Source organism: Anomaloglossus baeobatrachus, chromosome 2 (assembly GCF_048569485.1).
Source record: "Anomaloglossus baeobatrachus isolate aAnoBae1 chromosome 2, aAnoBae1.hap1, whole genome shotgun sequence".
In the NCBI taxonomy this organism is placed as follows: Eukaryota; Metazoa; Chordata; class Amphibia; order Anura; family Aromobatidae; genus Anomaloglossus; species Anomaloglossus baeobatrachus.
The window spans coordinates 652,456,227-652,480,881 of record NC_134354.1 but is presented as its reverse complement, the minus strand read 5'-3'; the positions used below and the strand labels follow the sequence as shown (position 1 = coordinate 652,480,881).

The following is a 24,655-nucleotide window of genomic DNA, read 5'->3' as shown; positions in this document are numbered from 1 at the left end:
ATGAAAGATGAAGTCCGGCTCAACAAACGATTCTTCTTTATTAGTAGCAGTTCACATACAGAACATTGTGATTGAGACAAGTAGTTAGTGCATGAATGATGCTATTAACGCGTTTCACGTGTGCTTGCATCCTTAGTCATGATAATCGTTTGTTCAGGTGGACTTCATCTTTCACGTGTTCCTGGCTGTGGCACTACCAAAATCCGTGCTCCATATGAAAGTGGACTTACAATTGTGGTGAACTGGTTTGTTCATATTTCACAAAGACTTTAAGCTAAAAAAAAAACTATGAAAAAGTTAAAACGTGCATGGTGAGTAAAGGTTCCTCTAATTCCTTATCAGTTACTACCTCTTTTCTTATTTTTGGTTACTCTTGTTCAGATTTGATCATTGTATGATGTGATAGGAGGAGTCATATCTCCCAAAATGTTCCATCCCATTCCTTGACGCATTTCTGGCTCCCATCGTTAGAGAATAGGACGTTTGAACATTACTCGTGTGTTCTGCAAACTGCTATATATTTTTTTTTCCTTAGCAGGGAAATTAGTCCAGTAATATAACAGACTAGTACTAGTGCTTATGTTAAATGGAACCAAACACCAGTATTTTTCTGTATGAAGTAAAGGCAGTGCCATACTGGCCCTAGAATGCTGAAAGGTATGCTTATGCCTTTGTTGAAACATCGGATGCTTGGTTGCTGAAATATCTGTAATCAAAATTACAGAAATGCACCGCACCTATAATTGACAGGCGCATCGGGTGCGGATCGTTATTGGTCAGGTCCTCAGTGTATATTCCTCCTCTTGCATCTTGCATTGCACGCCAACAGCAGCAATGATGGTGTGGCGCGATATTTAAATAAACAAAAGAGGGCATGCAGTGCAAGACACAGGAGGAGGAATATACCCCGAGGACCTGACCCAAGAAGGCCCCCCCGATGCACACATCAATCAAAGTGCAGAGAATTTCTGCAACTTTGATTAAAGGGAACCTGTCACCAGATTCGGTGACTATACGCTGCGGCCACCACCAGTGGGCTCTTATATACAGCAGTCTAACATTCTGTATATAAGAGCCCAGGCCGCTGTGTAGAATGTAAAAGTCACTTTATAATACTCACCTAAGGGGCAGTGCAGGGCAGTCTGGTCAGATGGGTGTCTCCGTTCTCCGGTACCGGCGTCTTCTCTTTCGGCCATCTTTGACCTCTTTCTTCTGAAGCCTGTGTGCATAACGAGTCCTACGTGATCCACACAAGCAGACACTGAGGTCCCGCCCATGTGCACTACAGTGCTTTGATCTGCCCTGCTCAAGGCAGAGCAAAAGGCCCCTGTGCAGGACCTCAATCCTGGCTAGCTCTACAATACTTTGATCTGCCCTGCTCGGGGCAGATCAAAGTGTGCCTGAGCAGGACCTCAATGCCAGCTAGTGTGGATGACGTAGGACGCGTCATGCACCCAGGCTTCAGAAGAAGGAGGACAAAGTTGGCCGAAAGAGGAGGCACTGGTACCAGAGAACGGGGACACCCATCTGACTAGTCTGCTCCGCATCGTCCCTTAGGTGAGTATTAGGCCCTGTGCGCACTTGCCGGTCTTTGCTGCGGATTTCCTGCAGTTTTGCTGCACGTTTCACTGCATGTTATGTTCATAAGATCTCTGCAGTGATTCACCAGCAAAACCTATGGGAAAAAAATGCTGTGCGCACTATGCGGATTTTGACAGCTGCATGTTTTGCTGCGGGAATCTCGCAGCAAAAACAATCGCATGTCACTTCTTTTCCGCACGTCGCTACGGGATTTCACTCCATTGACTGCCATGTAATCGTGAAATCCCGCAGGGAATAACACAGGAAGCAAATTCTGTGCGGTTCATTGCGTTTTCCTACGTTATTCCCTCCGGTATTTCGCGGTTTACCTGCGGTAATGTTCATCGCTGCCTGCGGTTTGCAGGGAAGTGATGTCATTATAACAGGAAGAGGAAGCGGAGCAGAGAGTAAACACACACATCACAGACACAGACATATAGTAAACACACATCGCACTCACACACAGACATATAGAATACACATAGAAAGCAAACGGACATATAGAAAAAAAACCACGTGGGCTCCGCCGTATTTTTACCATCCAGCCGAGGTAAGCACACAGCGGCGGCCTGGTATTCTCAGGCTGGGGAGGACGAGGGGCAGGGTTAATGCACCCCCCCTCCCGCAGCCGAGAATATCAGCCCGCAGCTGCCTCGGGACTGTAGCATCCATTATGTGACAGTCCCGGAGTGTCCCCGGCTCTTCCTGTTGCCGTGATGCGGTGGCAATCAGGGTAATATAAGGAGTTAATGGCGGCGGATCGCCGCCACTAAGTCCAGGCTTGAGACAGCTGACATGATCAACCCGTAAGTAAAGTGAAAAAACACACACACCGAAAAATCCTTTATTTTAAATAAAACAGAAAAAAGCCCCTGGTTCAACCCTTTATTAATCCCCCCGAAACACACAGCTCCGGCGTAATCCACGTCCTGCGATGCTTGCATCCAGCCGCGACTGACACTGCTGAATGCAGCCTCGCAGCGAGACAACAGAGGTAACCACAGGGCATTTCCCACGGCCGGTAATGTGCACACACATTACCGCTCGGGAGAAATGCAGCGTATGCTCACAGGGACTATCTATCCCTCTATCTATCCTTCTATCTATTCTTCTATCTGTCTATTTATCTGTCTGCTATCTATCTCAGAAGGAAATTACTTTTTTTTTTTCAATGTGCTTTATTGCATTGAATGCATTAAAGCACATGTACCAACCCACATGCGGCAAAACCGCGTCAATACCGCGAACAATACCTTGGTAAAACCGCAGCAAACCGCATGCAGTTTTCGGGTGCGGTTTGCCGCGGTTTTTTACCACGGTTGCGGTAATCTTTCAGACCCTGCACTGTTCCAGTGCGCACAGGGCCTTATAAAGTGATTTTTACGTTCTACACAGCGGCCTGGGCTCTTATTTACAGTATTCTAGACTGCTGTATATAAGAGCTCAGTGGTGGTGGCCGTAGCTTATAGTCGTCAAATCTCGTGACAGGTTCACTTTTATGATATTTCAGCAATCAAGAATCAGATCTTTCAACAAAGGCTATGCTTGGATTCAGCATCCTAGGGTCAGTGAGGTACTGCCTTTACGTTATATAGCAAAATCCTGGTGTTTTGTCTTGAAAGCCCAATATGACATTAAAGAGAACCAATGAGAGTTAAATTTAACAATATTTTAAATTTTCGTATTTGTGGTCAACCTCAGGCATTCCCTTGTTCTGGCTGGTGGGACCCCACAGAAAAAAAAAAGTTTGAGTAGCTGTGCTACATGATAGTTTTTTTTATTTTTCTACAATAGAAGTGAATTGAAAAAAAATGACCAGTACAACAACAAAAAAACACCATCCACATAATAATCTTTTTAAAATGCTTCATCTTTCTTATATAAGAATGACATTATTTGCATTTATTCTTGTGATTGGCCTTCGATGTTGTAGTTGCCAAGAACCAGATATAAAATTAGGTTCAGAACTATTGTCTAATATGGCCTTTCTATTTTTAAGGCTGACTAATGGTTTGCACCTTGTGGTGAACCCTCTGTATTTGCTCTAATGAAGTCTACTCATACTGAAACACATATCTCCTGTGTTCTTCACTTGGGTGGATACTGTATAGGGTCTTTCTTGACCATGGAAAGTATTCTGCAATCATCTACCACCGAAATCTTCTGTGGACGACCAGGCCTTTTTGAATTCCCAAGTTCACCAGTGTGCTTTGTTTATGCAGAATGTATTAAACTTGATTTGGTCACTTCTAATATTTCTGCTATCTCTCTGATGGATTTCTTCTATTTTTTTTTCAGCCTTATCATGATCTGTTTCTATTCCATTGAGAGCACCTTTGACGTCATGTGATGGATTCACAGCAACAGCTCCCAAATGCAAATACCACACCTGGAATCAGCCCACGACTTCTTACCTCTTTAATTGATGATGAATTCACTAAAGAATAGCCAATGCAGCCCATTAAAGAGCTTTTAAGATACTTCCTATTTCCCTTGGCGCCTTCAAAAAGAGGCAGCTACAGAACTGTAATTCCTAAATTCTTATTAAAACTGGGATGTGAATACCCTCAAATTTAATCTGGCGGTCTGTATTTTAAGCCCATATTGATTATATGACTGTATCGTGAATACGTTTTGGTAAACAGCTAAAATTACAAAATCTATGTCACTGTCCAAATATTCCTGGACCCAACAGTATATGCTCATGGAGAATGACTATTAAAAGTAAGTTAATTTACTGACAGACGTACCAGATGGGAAAACACCCTGACTACACAATAAATGAAAAAAAGTGTTAGTAGTTGGCTGTGACCCGATACACATGGTTAGAAGACCTGTTCCACCAAACTCTACAGATAACATTCTCATATTGATAGGTTACAACTAGGGATGATCGAATACCTCAAATATTCGGCTTCGCGAATATTGTCCGAATAGGTCGCCGCTATTCGACTATTCGCGAATATTCGATTCGATATCGCTAGCGTGGGTACCCGCCCCCATCTGTTGTGCGACACGGGCATATCGCTGCCCGTGTCGCACAACATCGCCTGGACCCCTCACACTACTTACCTGCCCGACGACGTCGCTGTGACCGGCGAACCGCCTCCTTTCTAAGGGGGCGGTTCGTTCAGTGTCACAGCGACGTCACAGCTGCGTCACTGAACCGCCGCCCAATAGAAGCGGAGGGGCGGAGATGAGCAGGACGTAACATCCCGCCCACCTCCTTCCTTCCGCATTATGGCCGGGAGGCAGGTAAGGAGAGCTTCATCGTTCCTGCGGTGTCAAACGGAGCGATGTGTGCTGCCGCAGGAACGAGGAACAACTTCGTTACTGCTGCAGTAACGATATTTGAGAATATACCCCCCATGTCACCGATGAGCGATTTTGCACGTTTTTGCGACGATGCAAAATCGCTCATAGGTGTCACACGCAACGGCATCGCTAATGCGGCCGGATGTGCGGCACAAATTCCGTGACCCCAACGACTTCGCATTAGCGATGTCGTAGCGTGTAAAGCCCCCTTAAGTCTATGAGAAAACCGAATAACAATTATTTGGAACTATTCGGGCTTCCCATAGACTTACATTGTGCATCGAATATTCGCATATCGGCGACCTATTCGGAAAATATTCGCGAAGCCGAATATTTGAGGTATTCGATCATCCCTAGTTACAACAACTCACATTTACAATACGTCTTTTGGTGACTTTGCAAACAAACATGTTTCTGCAAGCAACATTGTATGATAAAAGTTGTATCAGAAGAGGCAGGTTAGATCTCCAAATTCTTTCTAAGAATTTCTACAGGTAAGACCATTCACTGTCGGAAACACAATGTAAAGCAGTGACGACCAAATTTCAGACTATAGACAAAATTATAGGCTACAGTCTCACACGTTAAGGTCTTTACATGCAGACAGACCTCATCCAAAGGGCCACACAAGATGTAAGCTACAGGACACATTTGTGTCAAATTACAGAGTTTGTTGGTCCCTAAAGGGTCGGAAAACAGCCCTGATCCATGTGAGTGGCTGTCCAGGTTTTATTATATTTTCTCTTAAAATACTGTGCTTGGACCCGATAAAGTCCTGCTCCAGAGTAACCGCGCTGCTCCCTCATGGTCTTCAATAATCTTTCTCATCATCAGTGATGTGCTAAAATTCATAACTCATTTTCATATGTTTAAATAACTGCAACCAATAAACACTCTGATAGTAAGAATAGCAGAATATTTTCAATTATTACTAAATCTAATATAGATAGGTAGATATTTTTTCTCTTCGCTTTCCCACAAGTCCCAAATCAACAGTTAAAAATAAACTAGAGTTGGACACACAGCCACCGGGCTCTAGACTAGCATCAATGATCCACACAGCATGGGCAAATGCCGACAAAAACAGCTTGTTTTGATGTTTTCGTTCTCATTAGTGCATGGCAATGGATTGGGCCAAGTGTCAAGTTGTTAATGTCCACGAGGCAACAAAAAACTGGGAAGGAGTCCATGTAAAAGGCAACACAAGCAGCCCAAAACAGAAACGAGCTGACAGTGCTTTTATGGCTCAGCAAAATATACACCAATCAGCCATAACAGCCTGCCTAATATTTTATCAGTCCCACTCGTGCCACTAAATGTTGAAGCATTGACCTAACAAGACCTCTGAAGGTGTCCTGTAGTGACACTATGATGCTTGCAGCCAATCGTTTCATTCCTGTAGGTAGTGAGGTGGGATCTCCAGAAATCAGAGGTGATTTTTCGGCATATTCTGCAGATGCTCAATTGGATGTGAACGATCCTCAGGCATACATGACCCTGCGGCCAGTTTGTTGTGTTGTCCTTCCTTGGCTACTTTTCGTGGGTATTACCTCTCTGCATGGCAAAAAGTGCTCTGGCCCAATCATCTACTGTAGCCATGAAAGGTTGGTCTTTGTCAAAGTCGCTCAGTTCCTTATATTTGTCCATTTTTCCTAATTCCAAGAAATCAACTTCAAGAATTGACTGTTCAGGTATTGCCTGAAACATTCCACAAACATTGACAGAAGTTTCATTAGCGCTGGCAACCCCGTGCTGTCCTGCTTCCTCCTCCTGGCAGGGACAATAGCGCACTGACCTTCCTGGCTGCTCAGTAATGGCTTCTGTCCCCGTCACTGCCTCCTGCTCCAGGGGCTTGAGCGCGCATAGGGTATGCGCGCCTTCCTCCTCCTAAAGGGCCAGCATGCCCTAAGCCAGACATACAGTGCCTACAAGTAGTATTCAACCCCCTGCAGATTTAGCAGGTTTGATAAGATGCAAATAAGTTAGAGCCTGCAAACTTCAAACAAGAGCAGGATTTATTAACAGATGCATAAATCTTACAAACCAACAAGTTATGTTGCTCAGTTAAATTTTAATAAATTTTCAACATAAAAGTGTGGGTCAATTATTATTCAACCCCTAGGTTTAATATTTTGTGGAATAACCCTTGTTTGCAATTACAGCTAATAATCCTCTTTTATAAGACCTGATCAGGCCGTCACAGGTCTCTGGAGTTATCTTGGCCCACTCCTCCATGCAGATCTTCTCCAAGTTATCTAGGTTCTTTGGGTGTCTCATGTGGACTTTAATCTTGAGCTCCTTCCACAAGTTTTCAATTGGGTTAAGGTCAGGAGACTGACTAGGCCATTGCAACACCTTGATTTTTTCCCTCTTGAACCAGGCCTTGGTTTTCTTGGCTGTGTGCTTTGGGTCGTTGTCTTGTTGGAAGATGAAATGACGACCCATCTTAAGATCCTTGATGGAGGAGCGGAGGTTCTTGGCCAAAATCTCCAGGTAGGCCGTGCTATCCATCTTCCCATGGATGCGGACCAGATGGCCAGGCCCCTTGGCTGAGAAACAGCCCCACAGCATGATGCTGCCACCACCATGCTTGACTGTAGGGATGGTATTCTTGGGGTCGTATGCAGTGCCATCCAGTCTCCAAACGTCACGTGTGTGGTTGGCACCAAAGATCTCGATCTTGGTCTCATCAGACCAGAGAACCTTGAACCAGTCTGTCTCAGAGTCCTCCAAGTGATCAAGAGCAAACTGTAGACGAGCCTTGACATGACGCTTTGAAAGTAAAGGTACCTTACGGGCTCGTCTGGAACGGAGACCATTGCGGTGGAGTACGTTACTTATGGTATTGACTGAAACCAATGTCCCCACTGCCATGAGATCTTCCCGGAGCTCCTTCCTTGTTGTCCTTGGGTTAGCCTTGACTCTTCGGACAAGCCTGGCCTCGGCACGGGTGGAAACTTTCAAAGGCTGTCCAGGCTGTGGAAGGCTAACAGTAGTTCCATAAGCCTTCCACTTCCGGATGATGCTCCCAACAGTGGAGACAGGTAGGCCCAACTCCTTGGAAAGGGTTTTGTACCCCTTGCCAGCCTTGTGACCCTCCACGATCTTGTCTCTGATGGCCTTGGAATGCTCCTTTGTCTTTCCCAGGTTGACCAAGTATGAGTGCTGTTCACAAGTTTGGGGAGGGTTTTAATTAGTCAGAAAAGGCTGGAAAAAGAGATAATTAATCCAAACATGTGAAGCTCATTGTTCTTTGTGCCTGAAATACTTCTTAATACTTTAGGGGAACCAAACAGAATTCTTGTGGTTTGAGGGGTTGAATAATAAATGACCCTCTGAATAAACTTTTCACAATTTAAAAAAAAAAAATAAAAAAAGAAATAACATTCTTTTTTGCTGCAGTGCATTTCACACTTCCAGGCTGATCTACAGTTCAAATGTCACAATGCCAAGTTAATTCCGAATGTGTAAACCTGCTAAATCTGCAGGGGGTTGAATACTACTTGTAGGCACTGTACCTCTTAGCCTATGACTGAGAGGCACTGGATATTTAAGGCATCCTGCCCCTATGACAGGTGCCTGAAAAATGTGGTCATTCAGTTAGGTGTACGTTGCTAGTTGTCAGGTCCCGTATTCTGTGCCCGTATCCTATGCCTGTGTCCGGTGCCTACTAATCGGTACCTATGTTCCAGTACTTGTCAAGTGTATCCATACCTGCCTGTTCCAGCCTGCCTGCTCGCCTGTACCAGCCTGCAAGTCTGTACCAGCAATCCTGCCAGTAACTGATGTCCAGTCTGTTCAAGCTTTCCGGCCTGCACTTAAGTCCATCCCCGCCCCCTGAGTGCAGAGAGTTACCCTGAAGTGCTACCTCGTAGCTACCTTCCAGAACAAGCTTAACCTAACCATCACAGGCTCTAGTGAAGACGAGGTAGTTGCTTAGTCATGCCCGTCCAGAGTGAGATTGGTCCCATGGCGCAGTGGGTCTACACCCACCAACATGACAACAGATACTACTACAACAAGATAATCAATGTTCTTCTCTTCATCAGTTATTAATTCCATTAAGTCTAATGTTATGGCCTGCTCAGCATAGGTATTAATATTGTGCACAGGTATAAAGATAACTTTAGAGACATTTATCAGACAATTTATATCTACAGAATCTAATATTCCCGTGTTATTTTGCATTCTACATCTAATTTATATTTACTTAAGCTTACTATTACCTACAGCTTTAGAAATGGCTTACAAGACCTGTAGATACAAAAAAAACTGAATGCCCTTAACAAGGAATAGAAATGCTTCTTACGGCTGGCACAGCTTCACCAGGTCTTGGTCCGTGGTACTGGGATGAAGACCTCTGATGTACAGGTTGGTTTTACTCAACTGTTCTCCACCTCCACCACCTCCTCCTTCTCCACCGCCGCTGCTATTACTAGGGCTGGGGGGTGCCATATGCTGTGCTGACGAAACATAGGTCTGCTGGAAAACAAATATAAAAGGAAAGTTTTAGATATTGGAAGACTTTGATCTGAAAAACTAGTACATAACCCAGGAAACATTCCAGCTACAGTCAAAGACGCAATTGAAATAATTTCTTGGAAAATGAAGTCATTCATTTATTTAGCGTAAATCCCATCAGCTTTTCCTGTGGAACATGAATATTTCATTTGTCTTAAATGAAAACTTCTAATAACAACAGTTTCCCAACAACATTATGTCAAAGCAACGCTAATCCCACCATTTAGCAATTGTTTGAGTGTCAGTCATAGCAGACAGTCTTCTCTCCATATAGTTCCTGGAAAATTGGTATAATCCAAAATCTCCAGATACCTAGTAAGCAAGACATCACTTCTCTGTATGTGCATATTGTGAGAATGCCACGATCAGAGGACGAACATTCTAAAAAGTCACGAACTGTACAGTATTCCGACTTTATGACAGCCCTCCATACACATTACTCTAAAGTTGGTTGAGTCCTCTGATATTGACAAGTTCGGCTGTTGGTATAATATTTATGGGACCCCCGAACGAGTGATTGTCAGGAGAAATATTGATCATATCGCTTTCTAGAGATAAGCAGTTGCCAGAAATGTCTTAGCGCTCCAGTGCTACTGTGATGCACCAGCCAGCCGAGACGTTTGCCGGATGAATGATTGGCTGAACCATCGTTCAGCTGATTGACATCTAATGTGTATGGCTTAAAAAGAGACCATAAAGAGACCTGACAAAGATGGTTGTGACACAGAACGTTCTAAGATCTACTCATGCGTCTACATTTCTTCTCATATCAATCCAAAACATCATTTTTATATGAAGACCAATTGACATCAGCGTTTTTAATTCCACAGTTCTACTCAGTTTTTGAAGAACAATGTAATTAAAGTCATTACTAGCTCCCTGACATTCCCCATACCAGCATAAAAAGGATATCCATTTTCACCACCTGTATAGTCCATTTTTATAATAATTCAAAACCAAATACAGTTTGGTATATTCAATGGCTCAGTAAAGAACAGACGCCATATTGATGGTGTCTGCGTACAGTATATGGTTTTTATGTCCCCATTGGGCAAGTATGGACAGGAAAACGCAGATAAGAAAAAAGTATGATACGATTTTTTACACACAAATCATTGTTATGTAGAAACCACCAAGACGCCTGTGTGAACTACCCCACTCTCTTACATAGCTCCACATGCTTTTTGATTGCTATCAGCTTTGCATACTGACAGCCCACGGGCATCAAATATGATCAAATAAGCAGACCCCCCCCCCACTTCCCAGGAGACTCATACTTACCAGACCTGGATGTCTGCGTGGCTCTCAGGTCCTCATGTGATCTCCGGTGGGTGCTGCACGCCGTCCTCCCCTGCTGCTGGCTGACACACACACAAACACACACACCAGATCGCAGATCGCACACACACGAGATTGCAGATCACACTCACTCACGCGCGTGCACGCACACACACACACGCACACATCACATCCAGCACTTCCGGCCGCAGGAAATGATGGGAGGAAGTCACGTGTGTCCGCAGCTCCTGTTGTGGCAGGTCCTTGCGCTCCGCCGCACAGTTTCTCATGAGTCTGCCGGTGAGAAGAGATTGGTGTCGCTGGAAGTGGTGAGTATGTGTACGATTCGATGTGTGTGATGCGATGTTTGTGTGTGTGATTTGATGGTTATGTGTGTGTGATCTGATTATGTGTGCGATCTGATTATGTGTGCGATCTGATTGTGTGTGAGATCTGATTGTGTGTGTGATCTGATTGTGTGTGTGTGAGAGCTGATGTGTGTGGGGGTGAGATCACTGCAAGTCCTTCCGCTCAGCGTCTGGTGAGTGTGATTGCGGGGTGTCCGCTGTCTATAATGAAGTGTCCTGCAGTATCTGTAACTTTTTTAGCTGCACGGACACTTCATTATTGATCCACGACTAGGTCTTATTTTCGGGGTAGGGCTTATATTTAAGCCTTGCTCCGAAAGTGCTGAAAATCCCTCCTAGGGCTTATTTTTAGGGGAGGGCCTATTTTTTGGAAAAACACGGTACTTCTTAGGAACATACGAGGACAATAAACCTGAAGGAGAGAGTCTGAGTCTTCTGTTCGAGCATGGTCTGTTTCTCAGACATGTATTAGTATATTATTTAGGTGCTTAGTATTGTTTAGTATACCACTTTGGTGAAATAGCTAATAACTCGTAAACCAATAACATAAATTGTGCTAAAGGAAACTTTGTATCAGAACTGTTACTACAGAACATGTTCAGAAGGCCTAAGAGAAGAAGTCCTGACAACCAGATCAATGACCTCTGCCATATTTACCTATTCTGTAGACAGGAAAATAAATCGTTACTACCCTAAAGTCCAAGTAAATGACAATTAATCAATCAAAATTATCTACACTACAATGAAATGACACCGGAAGAGCCAGTGATGCACAACACACGATGTAGGGACAGCTCTGATTTTCCCCACTCATCGCTGTGTTCTCCCACAGCTCACACTGCTCTGCAGCTCAATGTGGGCGGGACTATAGTGATTGACAGCTCTGCTCTGTAGCTAGTGGGCTTTTCTATACCACAGAGCTGTGCTGAGTGATATCTGAAGATCTCCTTATCCAGGTGTGTATACGTTTAAATGACATATTTAACAATGCTGATGGCTGTGAGCATAGGTGTCACAACAAAGCATAAATAAAGCAACTGACAGATAAAGCAATTACAGTCTACCAATAGATACTCATTCTTTCCTGGTTAACCCAAGGGCACACAAGACATTAGACTGTTAGCAGATCTGCTCATAAAGAAGGTTCTTCAGCGTCATCCAGTAATATCCATGGGAGCAGCAGCAGAGCAACAACTACAGGGCACATTATGATCGATGCTCTGTAGCTGAGCAATATAAACATAAAGCCGGACATATTCTGCTACCATTACATCTAATGAGGTGGAAAGAGAAAAGCCCTGGTTAGAACTTATGCAGACCAGACTCGAACCTCAAAGAAATATATGAATCTGTCATGATCCAGTCAGGAGACCTGTGCCCAGTCTGTGCATTGAGTTCCAAGATCATACGATTTGCATGTCCGCCTGCTTGTGCCCTTAGATGCAGCAATAATCAGTTTTATTATTCTGAATATTTAAAATAAATAAATAAAATGTTATTTTCCTCCAGATAAAGTGTTAATCTGCAGGTAAATAGGTTACAATGCTGCTCAACTGCCTTCTGAAAAAGCAGTTGTGGCACCCCTGCGGCTTCAGGCGCCACAGGGTACTGCACCCCCATTAGGGTGTAGTACTCATCCTGGGCCTGAGGAAGGTAGAGGTCGGTTTACACATACATACACAAACATACAGTCAATGAATGGGTTACCCTCCCCAATGGGGACCGGGCCAGGGTTGGGTAACAGTAGGGGGTCACTACAGCAGTGGGTTTACAGGAAGCCACCGCACCAGGGGCGCCCCAGATCCACTGGACTGGGAACTCGGGGTCAGGGAGAAGCCATCACCAGGAGGAGTCAGAAGCACACAGTGGGAAGAGCAGGTTGACCTAGTGAGAGTGGTGAACCAGCCGGTAGCAGCAGCTGGGAGCAACAGCTCAGAACACACAACACAACTACCACAGAAGAGAGAACAGCTTCAGACACAGGAGAGTGGACATGCCGCGAGCAGCTCTGTGGGCCAAGGCGGTCAACACAGTCGCTGGGGAGAAGCAGGGCGTCTGCTTCCACAGGACCGGCGCTGTCGGGATACAGAATCCTAGGGCAGGCATACTTCACATTGTCTACCAACTCTGCAAGGGTCACGGGGAACGGCTACGAAAATTCACCGGACCCGACCCACAAGTCTGCAGCAAATAGCATATAGGATCCGAGGTTGAGAATCCCCATAACGGAACCGTGCTATCAGCATACAGAACGGGACACTTAACTGACACTGGGACCTTCAAGTGCTTCACGCCACGGGGGTCCAATACTTAGCGCATCAAAGGAGGAAAGGTCTCACAGGCTGAAACACACACCGGACTTGACCTTTCACGGATCCGGGATCGGCTGGAGCCCATCGTGGCAGAGAACGATACCCTGGGCAGCGTTTGAAAGACTTGTGAGTAAAAAGACCTGGAACCGCAGCCCCTGTCTCTGCCTCTCCTTTACCGGAGCCGTCGCCCAGCGCTGCGGCGCCAACGGGGGCTACCACCACCCCCGCCATCCTCCCCGGGGTAATCCTGCTCTGCCTGTGGGGAGCGACACGATCACGGCTGCATTTAACATCTGCCCGGTGAGAGACCTTGCAGCGGCGGGCCCCATCCCTGGCTGCATACCACAGGTGGCGTCACAATCACTTTAAAAGACTTTACTAAACCTCCAACTACTACCTGCATCCTCCCTGCCACCCTCCTATCCTCCTTCCTGTACGCCTCGGGGCCACAGAACCAGGCCAGGCCACGCCGTGACGACGCAGAGGATCTGCACTCCCAGCCCGGCAACGAGTAGATTAAAACATCTGCCCCGTGGGGCACTACACAGCTACTGGGAGAAAATGAGCTTAATTCTTCCTGGGAACCACTCGCCTTCAGTCAACATATATAGTGTTCCAACACTGCTCAACTGCCTTCTGAAATTACAGCTACTGGGAGAAAATTAGCTTAATTCTTCCTGGGAGCCCCTCGTCTTCAGTTAACATACAGTCACCACTCACTATACTGGTCCAGGCACTTTGATTGACAGCTGGCTCTGTAGCACATCTGAACATGTTATCTCAATAACCGCAAATCCAGTGTGGCCGCCAGGCAGCATTGTAATGCGATTTACCTGCAGACTAACCCTATATCTGAAGGTACAGTTTTCTGAAGTAACAGGGTCCTTTTAAAGGGGTTGTCTCATAATCATTAATGGGTATAGTTGTAAAATGCAATTTACCTCTTATTAAAAATCCTCTTCATTCTCAAGAATGCTGATTTCCTAGGCAAGAAGCACATCATTCTTACAAGTTCCATGATTTAGAGCCTGTAAGTGATGCGCTGAAGCTGTCTGAAGCCGTCTGAATAGCTGATCTGACTACAGGTGGCTTTACACACTACGAGATCGCTAAAGCGATCTCGTTGTGTGTAAAGCCACCTGTAGTCAGATCAGCTATTCAGACAGCTTCAGACAGCTTCAGCGCTAAAGCGATCTCGTTGGGGTCACGGAATTTGTGATGCACATCCGGCCGCTTTAGTGATGTCGTTGCGTGTGACACCCATTAACGTTTTTGAATCGTTGCAAAAACGTTCAAAATTGCTAATCGGTGACATACCCCCTCTTCCCAAATATCGTTGCTGCTGTAGTAACGATGTTGTTCCTCGTTTCTGCAGCAGCACACATCGCTATGTGTGACACCGCAGGAATGAGGAACATCTCCTTACCTACGTCCACCTGCAATGAGGAAGGAAGGAGGTGGGCGGGATGTTCGTCCCGCTCATCTCCGCCCCTCCGCTTTGATTGGGCAGCCGCTTAGTGACGTTGCTATGACGCTGAAGGAACCGCCCCCTTAGAAAGGAGGCGGTTCGACGGTCACAGCGACATCGCAGAGCAGGTATGTGCGTGTGACGCTGCCGTAGCGATAATGTTCGCTACGGCAGTGATCACCACATATCGGCCGTACGATGGGGGTGGGTGCTATCACGCTCAACATCGTTAGCATTGGTTAGCGATGTCGCAGTGTGTATAGTGGCCTTACGTTTGGTGCCCCTGCGCTGTAAACGATAGCAGCACAGAAGAGCACTCAGTTTGGGCCGGCAGCGCAATCTGGTCCAAATTGTCAATCTTAAGAAGTGCACGCAGGAAGCAGAGTAGTAGAAAAGTGGTGTGCTCCTAAAGAAAGAAGATGAGACAAACCCTTTAAGGCCCCATTCACACGTCCGTGAAAAACACGTGCTTGTCTTACGTGCCGTTTTTCGGGTCCGTGTTCCCTTTTTTTGTTGTCAGTTTTTCTGGTACGTGTGACATCCGTGTGATTGTGTATGCTAGCCGTGTGTGCGTGTGGAATGTCCGTGTGTGCGTGAGATACGTAAGTGTAATGTCTGTGTGTTTCCGTGTGAAATGTTCCGTGTGTGATGCACAATGATGTTGCTATATGCCCGCTGACAGCAGACAGCGACGCGCGATGACAATGAACTCGGGTGAACTTCACCTGACTTCATTGTCATCCTGCGGGTCTGTCTGTGTCGCGTCCTGATTAGCGGTCACCCGTGAAGGACTCACCGGTGACCGCTAATCCCCTGAGTGACTGAAGTGAGCAGCGCGATTAGCGCTGCTGTCACTCAGGTTACCCGCGGCTAGCTGGATCCTCCACCCGAGACCGCAACTCACCTGTGACTTCATAGCTGTCACCTGGGTGACTTGCTGTCACAGTTGGAGGATCCAGCGGTGGCCGCGAGTAACCTGAGTGACATCATCGCTGATTGCGCTACTCACCTCAGTTGCTGCGTGGAGCTGACAGGAGTGGCGGTGTTCTACTGCAGTTCCTGATACTTTCATGTAGCAGAGCTGAGAGCATCGCGGGACCTCCGTGGATTACGCCAGAGCTGGAGGGGTTTTCGGGGCTTAATAAAGTGGTGAACGAGGGTGGTTTTTTTGGTTTATTATTTCAAATAAAGGATTTTTCGTTGTGTGTGCTTATTTTCTTTAACTTACAGGTTAATCATGGAAGGTATCTCGGGGAGATGCTGCCATGATCAATCTTGGACTTAGTGACAGCTATGGGCTGCTGCCATTAACTCCTTATTACCCCGATTGCCAACGCACCAGGGCAAATCGGGATGAGCCGGGCACAGTCCCGGGACTGTCGCATCTTATGGATGCGGCAATTCTGGCCGGCTGCTGGCTGATATTGTTGGAGTTCCCCATCCTGAGAATTCCAGTCTTCAGCCGTTTGGCTTTACCCTGGCTGGTATAAAAATTGGGGGGAACCGCACGTTGTTTATTTTTTTATTGTTTATTATTTTTTTTTTACTACTCGATATTGACACGCCCACCGGCGGCTGTGATTGGTTGCAGTGAGAAAGCTGTCACTCAGCGTGGGGGCGTGTCTCACTGCAACCAATCATAGGCACCGGTGGGCGGGGAAAGCAGGGAATATGAGATTGAATAATGAGCGGCCGGCTTTTTCAAAATAGTAAAAGCCGCCGGAGATTTTTTTAACAGCTGTGCAGCGCCACGTCAGTGATCGGGGAACGTTGAGTTTGAGAGAGGGGGGAGAGACTGACCGACGGACTGAGAGAGGGACAGACAGAGAGAGAGACCGACCGACGGACTGAGGGAGATTGACTGACATACACAGAAAAAAAAGGATTGACCGACATCGCTTCAAAAAAAGCACAAAACGTACACAGACCATACGGAGATGCATCCGTCTCACGTACGTGTGCTCACAACCCATAGACTTTCACTGGGTGCGTGTGTGCGTGTTCCGTGGAGATAACGGACATGCATCCGTGTTTTACGGACAAACGTATCACGCACACGGACACACGCACCTTATGGAAAAACGCACGTGTAACTCCATACATTGAATAACATTGGAGTACGTGTGTCCGTGTCTCCGGTACATACGGAAATGGACCTAACACGTACCAGAGACACGGACGTGTGAACGGGGCCTAAGAGAAATTACCTTTCCAGAGTGGAATAGCCATGTAAAAAAAATGTGAATTTTGTGAGCACTAGACAACACTTCTATCATTCTTAGTTGATAATCTTTTATTTCTAATGAGCAATTATTCTTACAAGTGATCATATTCATTTGGCTCTTGAAGATAATTGCTCAAAACGCCAAACCCAAAATGACTCCATACTGACATGTGTAATTTTTAATTGCATCATCAACTTTGCAGTGATCATTGATCAATAAGGGTATATGATCAATAATATATAATACATTATGCGTGAGTCACACCCATATAGACGCTGATGACAACTGATTGGCTCCAAAGTAAACTTCCAAGTAAGGTTTGATGGCCATTATTGTGACGTCTGAGACCCCTCCCAATCCCAAGAATAAAGTACTATCTTAGTGTGACGTCAACTTTCCCTGCGCACACGAGCACCGAGACACTCAGTGGGCAAGGAAACAAAGCATAACCCCAACCCAGAAAATGGGATGAGAGTTCCCCAAGAGCCGCTGTGCCATGTAATGCATAGAGCGCCAGTGCTGACTTCTCCATATTCTCAGAATCAGTGGCAGTCCACTGAAATACCCCTTTAGAGTGCCACCGAAGAATAATGGCCTAATATTAGAGGTAGTATACATATTGTATATACAGTCATATGAAAAAGTTTGGGCACCCCTATTAATGTTAACCTTTTTTCTTTATAACAATTTGGGTTTTTGCAGTAGCTATTTCAGTTTCATATATCTAATAACTGATGGACTGAGTAATATTTCTGGATTGAAATGAGGTTTATTGTACTAACAGAAAATGTGCTATCTGCAATTAAACAAAATTTGACTGGTGCAAAAGTATGGGCACCTCAACATAAAAGTGACATTTAATATTTTGTAGATCCTCCTTTTGCAAAAATAACAGCCTCTAGTCGCTTCCTGTAGCTTTTAATGAGTTCCTGGATCCTGGATGAAGGTATATTTGACTATTCCTGTTTACAAAACAATTCCAGTTCAGTTAAGTTTGATGGTCGCCAAGCAGGGACAGCACGCTTCAAATCATCCCACAGATGTTCAATGATATTCAGGTCTGGGGACTGGGATGGCCATTCCAGAACATTGTAATTGTTCCTCTGCATCAGTTTTTTGGCATCAGGCACGATCCGGCAAAAAAACTGATGAGTTGCATCAGTTTTTTCCATCAGTTCCTTCAGTTTTTTGACAGATCCATTGTGATACTGAGCATGCTCAGTTCAAAAAAACGGATCCGTCGGCCTTAATCCGGTTTTTGCCGTATTATGCCGGATCCGGCGTCCATAGGCTTCCATTAAAAAAAAAACAAGCCGGCGCAATACGGTTTTTCGCCGGGGACAAAAAATGTTCACTCCAACGTTCCATCCGGCTGCCGGACAAGCAAATTTTGCCGGATCCGGCGAAAGCCGGATGGAACGCAAGGCCATCCGGCGCAATCCGGCGCTAATAGAAGTCTATGTTTTTGCCGGATTGCACCTGATGGCAAAAAACTGATGTGTGAAAGCAGCCTTATACATGCGGTCAGCGCTCATTATTGGCCTGTCACCGCCCGTGTAGATAGGCCCATAACATTTATTTTAATGATTTTCTTTACATATGCGAGACAAGTGTTAGCTGCCAACTGACACATAGGGTCCGATTCATTGAGATGTTATTGCCAGTTTTCTGCCATAACACATCTTGAATTGTCCCTAAATTGATGCACAACTGAACTTGCACAAACGTTTAGCTACTCTTGGTGCTTTTAAGTCAGTCCCCACCGGCTTCACTAAAGGGGCATGATGAAGCCCGTTCAATAAAGTCATCCAAATTTACACTGCGTTTGCATAAATTACACCATAAATGTACTCCTGCCCCTAACAGAGGTAACATGTCTGGCGCGCACCAGTTGTAAGATGAGCCTAATTCATTAAGAGGCATTCACCTCAAAGAAAATCTGTCAGCAGGTTTTTGTTATGTAAACTGAAGCCAGCATGCTGTATCTATTACAATAAATAACACCACGCTCTCGCCAGTACCCAAAGTTCGCTGCCTCGGAGTGACCTTTGACTCTGCCTTATCCTTCATACCACACATCCAATCCCTCACCACCTCCTGCCGTCTTCAACTCAAAAATATTTCCAGAATCCGCCCTTTCCTCAATTTGCAATCTACTAAAATGCTAGTGCATGCCCTCATAATCTCCCGCCTCGACTACTGTAACATCCTCCTCTGTGGCCTCCCTGCCAACACGCTTGCCCCTCTCCAGTCCATCCTTAACTCTGCTGCCCGACTTATCCACCTCTCTCCTCAATACCACCCCGCTTCTCCTCTCTGCATGTCCCTCCACTGGCTTCCAATCTTCCACCGTATCCAATTCAAACTTCTAACACTGACCTACAAAGCTGTGCATAATCTTTCCCCTCCGTACATCTCCGAACTACTCTCCCACTACACTCCAACACGTCACCTCCGGTCCTCCCAAGATCTCCTCCTCTCCTCCTCTCTCATTCGCTCCTCACACAACCGACTCCAAGACTTCTCCCGAGCATCCCCAGTCTCCTGGAACTCGCTGCCTCAACACGTCAGACTATCCCCTACTCTTGCAAACTTGAAACGGAACCTGAAAACGCACCTGTTCAGAAATGCCTACAATCTACAATGAACTCGCTGCCGCCCGACCACCGTGCGCAGCTGCCGCCCGACCACCGTGCGCAGCTGCCGCCCGACCACCGTGCGCAGCTGCCGCCCGACCACCGTGCGCAGCTGCCGCCCGACCACCGTGCGGAGCTGCCGCCCGACCACCGTGCGGAGCTGCCGCCCGACCACCGTGCGGAGCTGCCGCCCGACCACCGTGCGGAGCTGCCGCCCGACCACCGTGCGGAGCTGCCGCCTGACCTACACCCCACCTATTGTCTCCTCCCCATAATCCTATAGAATGTAAGCCCGCAAGGGTAGGGCCCTCTTCCCTCTGTACTAGTCTGTCTACTGTAACTTGTATACGTATTTTGTATGTAACCCCCTTCTCATGTACAGCACCATGGAATTAATGGTGCTCTATAAATAAATAATAATAATAATAATAATAGGAGGGTTAAAAAAGAAAACAAAAATAAACCATGCCTCTCTTATCAGGTTCCAGCTGTTGTTTACTTAAATTAATTGTTTTATCACTTGGTGATTATCATTGCTAGGTCTAGCTGGCATGTGCACAGCAGCTTGAAATGCCCCCCTCCTGTGATTAACACTTCACTGTCAATGTACAATCTCTATTGAGAGCCTGGTCTGGACAGGGAAGCTCCCTGGGATCAGCTACATAACTAAAGCTAAAAATTCTGATTGTGCCAGAAGGGTTGCCGCCAGTAAGCTAAGAGATACATTGTTAGATTTAGAATCTCTTTGCCTACATTATGCTGCTCTCAGATGAGGTAGCAAAAGATTCCCATTAATGAACTGTCTGCATCTTACTCCATCAGTGCCTTCATTAAAGGGATTTTGTCACCAGGTTTTTGCCACCTATTCTGAGAGCAACATAATGTAGGGGCAGAGATCCTGATTCCAATGATGTGTCACTAAAGCGGGCTTTACACGCTGCGACATCGCTAATGCGGAGTCGTTGGGGTCACGGATTTTGTGACGCACATCCGACCGCATTAGCGATGCCGCTGCGTGTGACACCGATAAGCGATTTTGCATCCTTGCAAAACCGTGCAAAATCGCTAATCGGCGACACGGGGGTCCATTCTCAATTATCGTTACTGCAGCAGTAACGAGGTTGTTCCTCGTTCCTGCGGCAGCACACATCGCTGCGTGTGACGCCGCAGGAGCGAGGAAGCTCTCCTTACCTGCCTCCCGGCCACTATGAGGAAGGAAGGAGGTGGGCGGGATGTTACGTCCCGCTCATCTCCGCCCCTCCGCTGCTATTGGGCGGCGGTTCAGTGACGTTTCAGTGACGTCGCTGTGACGCCGCACGGACCGCCCCCTTAGAAAGGAGGCAGTTCGCTCGTCACAGCGACGTCGCCGGACAGGTAAGTATGTGTGACGGCTCTGGGCGATGTTGTGCGGCACGGGCAGCGATATGCCCGTGTCGCGCAACAGATGGGGGCGGGTACCCACACTAGCGATATCGGGACCGATATCGCAGTGTGTAAAGTAGCCTTTACTGGGCTGCTTAGTGTAGTTTTGATAAGATCACTGTTTAATCAGCAGTAGATTATCATTACAGGACTACTTGAGCATATTCATGATCTCTGTATAACTGCTAAATCTGCAGCAGAGAAAACAGTGATTTTATCACAATGACAGCAAGCGGCTCAGTAAGTGACACATCGCTGGAATCAGGATCTCTGTCTCTACATTATGCTGCTCTCAGATGAGGTAGCAAAAATCTGGTAACAGATTCTCTTTAAGGCTGGAGTCACACTTGTGAGAGACTCGCGCGAGTCTCACATCGCATCACCCGGCGTGGCCACACACTCTTCTGACAGCAGCGGGTCAGCTGCATGTATTTCTTTGCAGCGGAGACACTCCTGTCCGGAGAGCTGCAGGCCATGTCAGGTGATGTGATGCAAGACTTGCACGAGTCTCTCACAAGTGTGACTCTGGCCTAAGACTGATGTATAAAATGGCAGTCTTAATGAATCGGGCACATAATGTTTACTCAGCAAAAATTCAGAGACAGCAGTGCTGACCCGCTGTAGCTAAGCTGGAGTGCTACCCCATCTTTCTGCTGGTTGTGAGGAATCTGGTGGTGGGTTGTCCATTGATCACACATGGGTGATGTAGGATAGTATGCATAGAGCCCGATTCATCAAGACCGGCCATGTGCACACCAATCTTAAGCAGTGCTGGAGTTGGGTCTCCGGCGGGGAAGTGGTGTGCACCTCATATGCTCCTCGCCATTAATATTACTCCAGCCCCTGCTGGTGTAAGATTTGGGGAGTATTGAGCGTCACCGCTGGTCATGAATTTGATGAGTGGTGATTGCTCTGGCCTCCATACTGCCCCCTTACTCAGATCTGGGCAAAAATGGCATGAGAACACCAAAAGCCGCGTCATTTTAACGCAGCCGCCAGCTGACACAAAATGATGTGATTTTGCAAATGTTTTTAGGAAAGTAAATTAGCGCAAAAGCTTTGATGAATCCGACCTACAGTGTACAAGAAAAACGCTGTACATTACATGGCGTGAGCAAGCTAGTGGGCTTACATATTACTGCCACATGGTGAAAAATAATACGGATATTAAGGTGCCAGCGTTTGATAAATACACTTGGTGTTATGTCTTGTCGTGTGCTGTGTTAATATTGCCTCTGTAAAATCAGAATTCATTACATCGGGAACTGCGAGGGTCAGCTGTTTCTTTAGCTGCAGTGTCGGTGTCCCTTGTCCTAACCAAGGGCAACGTCTACAGCGCTGCACACAGTGCACTATCATAAGGCTGCATACGTATGTGTACACATGGGTACAATGTATGTGGTACAAGCAGATAATATAGGAAATCCTGGAACGCCCTTGTTGGCGATAGGTCGTCTCTGCATTCTGATGTCGCTGCCATCTCCCACAATATACAGTATACAATGGTAAACGAACAACCAAGGTTGGCCCAAGATAATTGAGGGTAAAGTCCCAGCGCGTCCCACATGAAGCGTACTGGAAAACACCCGGAGTCCATAAAGCTCTGTGCAAACATTTAGTATTTGCAGCAGGTAAATGTGGAAGGAAAAACGCTGCAAGATACAGGCATTTTTTGTGCATTTTTACAGAACCTTTTTTCCCATTCAATTGAATGAGTGAAAAACGTTGCAAAAAAGCTAAAAGAATCGACACGCTGCAGATCTGCAAAACGGTATTGAAAAATTCAAATCGGTAAAGCCTGCTTTACACGTTGCAATTTCGCATACGATATCGTATGCGATTTGCAACGCCCCCATCGTATGTGCGGCATGTTCAATTTGTTGAATGTGCCGCACAAACGATTAACCCCCGTCACACGTACTTACCCATCCATACGACCTCGATGTGGGCGGCGAACGTCCACTTCCTGGAGTGGGAGGGGCGTTCGGCGTCACATCGACGTCACACGGCAGCCGGCCAATAGTGGAGGGGGCGAAGCTGAGTGGGACGTAAACATCCCGCCCACCTCCTTCCTTCCGCATTGTGGGCCGGGAGCCGCAGGACGCAGGTAAGATCTGTTCATCGTTCCCGGGGTGTCACACACTGCGATGTGTGCTGCCCCGGGAACATTGCACAACCACACGTTCAATTCATGAGGAATGAACGACGTGTATGCGATGAACGTTTTAACGTTCAATCGCAATTGCACGTACCTGTCACACACTGCAATGTACCTTACAATGCCGGATGTGCGTCACTTACGACGTGACCCCGCCGACACATTGTAAGATACATTGCAGCGTGTAAAGCGGGCTTAAGGGAAAGATGAGCAGCGTGTGCATTAGGGTTCCGAAAAAATGGTGTTTTTTCTGTAGCAAAAATGCATTAAAAAATGCAACATGCAACTTTACAGTAAGGACAGGCAGTGAGTAAAATCTAGTGCAATAAAAAAAAAAAAATCGCATTCCACTTGGACCAATGTTACTCTATCAGGCAGTTCCCATATGCGATTTTTTTTCTCAGCCCTAATCGGACTGAGGAAACAGTCGCAGCATGCTGCAAGTGACAGTTCAGACGCACGCATACAAGTCTATGGGTGCGAGTGAAACATCGGACTGCACTAGGATGACACCGGAGTGCAGTGCAATAATCGCATCAGCTGACAATGGAGATGGAGAGATTAAGCCCTCTCTCTCATCTGTAACTGTGGTCCGATCGCAGGATCAGATCACAGCTGCAGCAGACTTGGCTTACACTTCCATCAGAGCCTGAGCCGAGTGTCATTAGCATATTGCATCTTGAGCTCTCGTCTTGGATGCCATACACTAGTGTGACTCCAGCTTTAGGAGCACACTGCTACTCAGCCTCACAGCTTCCAGATTCCAGGGACAGTGGTGCTCTAGTTAAAGGAGTTGTCCAATATTTGGACAAGCCCTTCTTTTTGCCCATGTTCACCCCCATAAAAATAACAAAGCCTATACTCTTCTGCAGTGCTGGCGCGGTTCCAGCATTGTCGGGTCTCACGTTCCAAGGGCCCATGTGACATTGGTATGACGCACGAGCCACGCAACCAATCAGCGGCGGCTTCCTTCTCCTCGCCTTTGGACACTTAATTAACTAACAGGAAGTGAGTGTCAGCCACAGCTTTCACTTCCTGTTAATTACTTAACCATTACGTAGGCGGGGAGAAGGTTGCGTCGCTCGTGCGTCATACCAATGTTATATGGGCCCGGGGAACGTGAGTTCTGGCATTGCTGGAACCATTCTGGCACCGTATGGGAGTATAGAATTTGTTATTTTTATGGGGGCGAAAATGGGTAATAAGAAGGTGGTGTCCAAGTAGAGGGTAACTCCTGTAAGATTGACAGCTCGTACTAGTGCTATGGCCGCACTTCAGTTCTGAACTGAACGGTCGCTCACCCAGCTTAATGGCAGAGGCAGCTTGGCAGTATGGGAGAGCAGAGGGGAACGAAGGCTGGATGGATAAACT

The 24,655-nt window shown here is 46.4% G+C and overlaps 1 protein-coding gene across 3 annotated transcripts in view; it reads right to left on the bottom strand.

The window, feature by feature from the left end:
• Positions 1 to 24,655, bottom strand: part of RBMS2 (RNA binding motif single stranded interacting protein 2) — a 206,091-nt gene that overhangs the window by 78,865 nt on the left and 102,571 nt on the right. For all 3 annotated transcript variants that reach the window (XM_075334443.1, XM_075334441.1, XM_075334442.1), the window contains exon 2: positions 9,206 to 9,378. In XM_075334443.1, the coding sequence (XP_075190558.1) occupies positions 9,206 to 9,378 (173 nt within the window). The remainder of the gene's footprint in view (positions 1 to 9,205; positions 9,379 to 24,655) is intronic.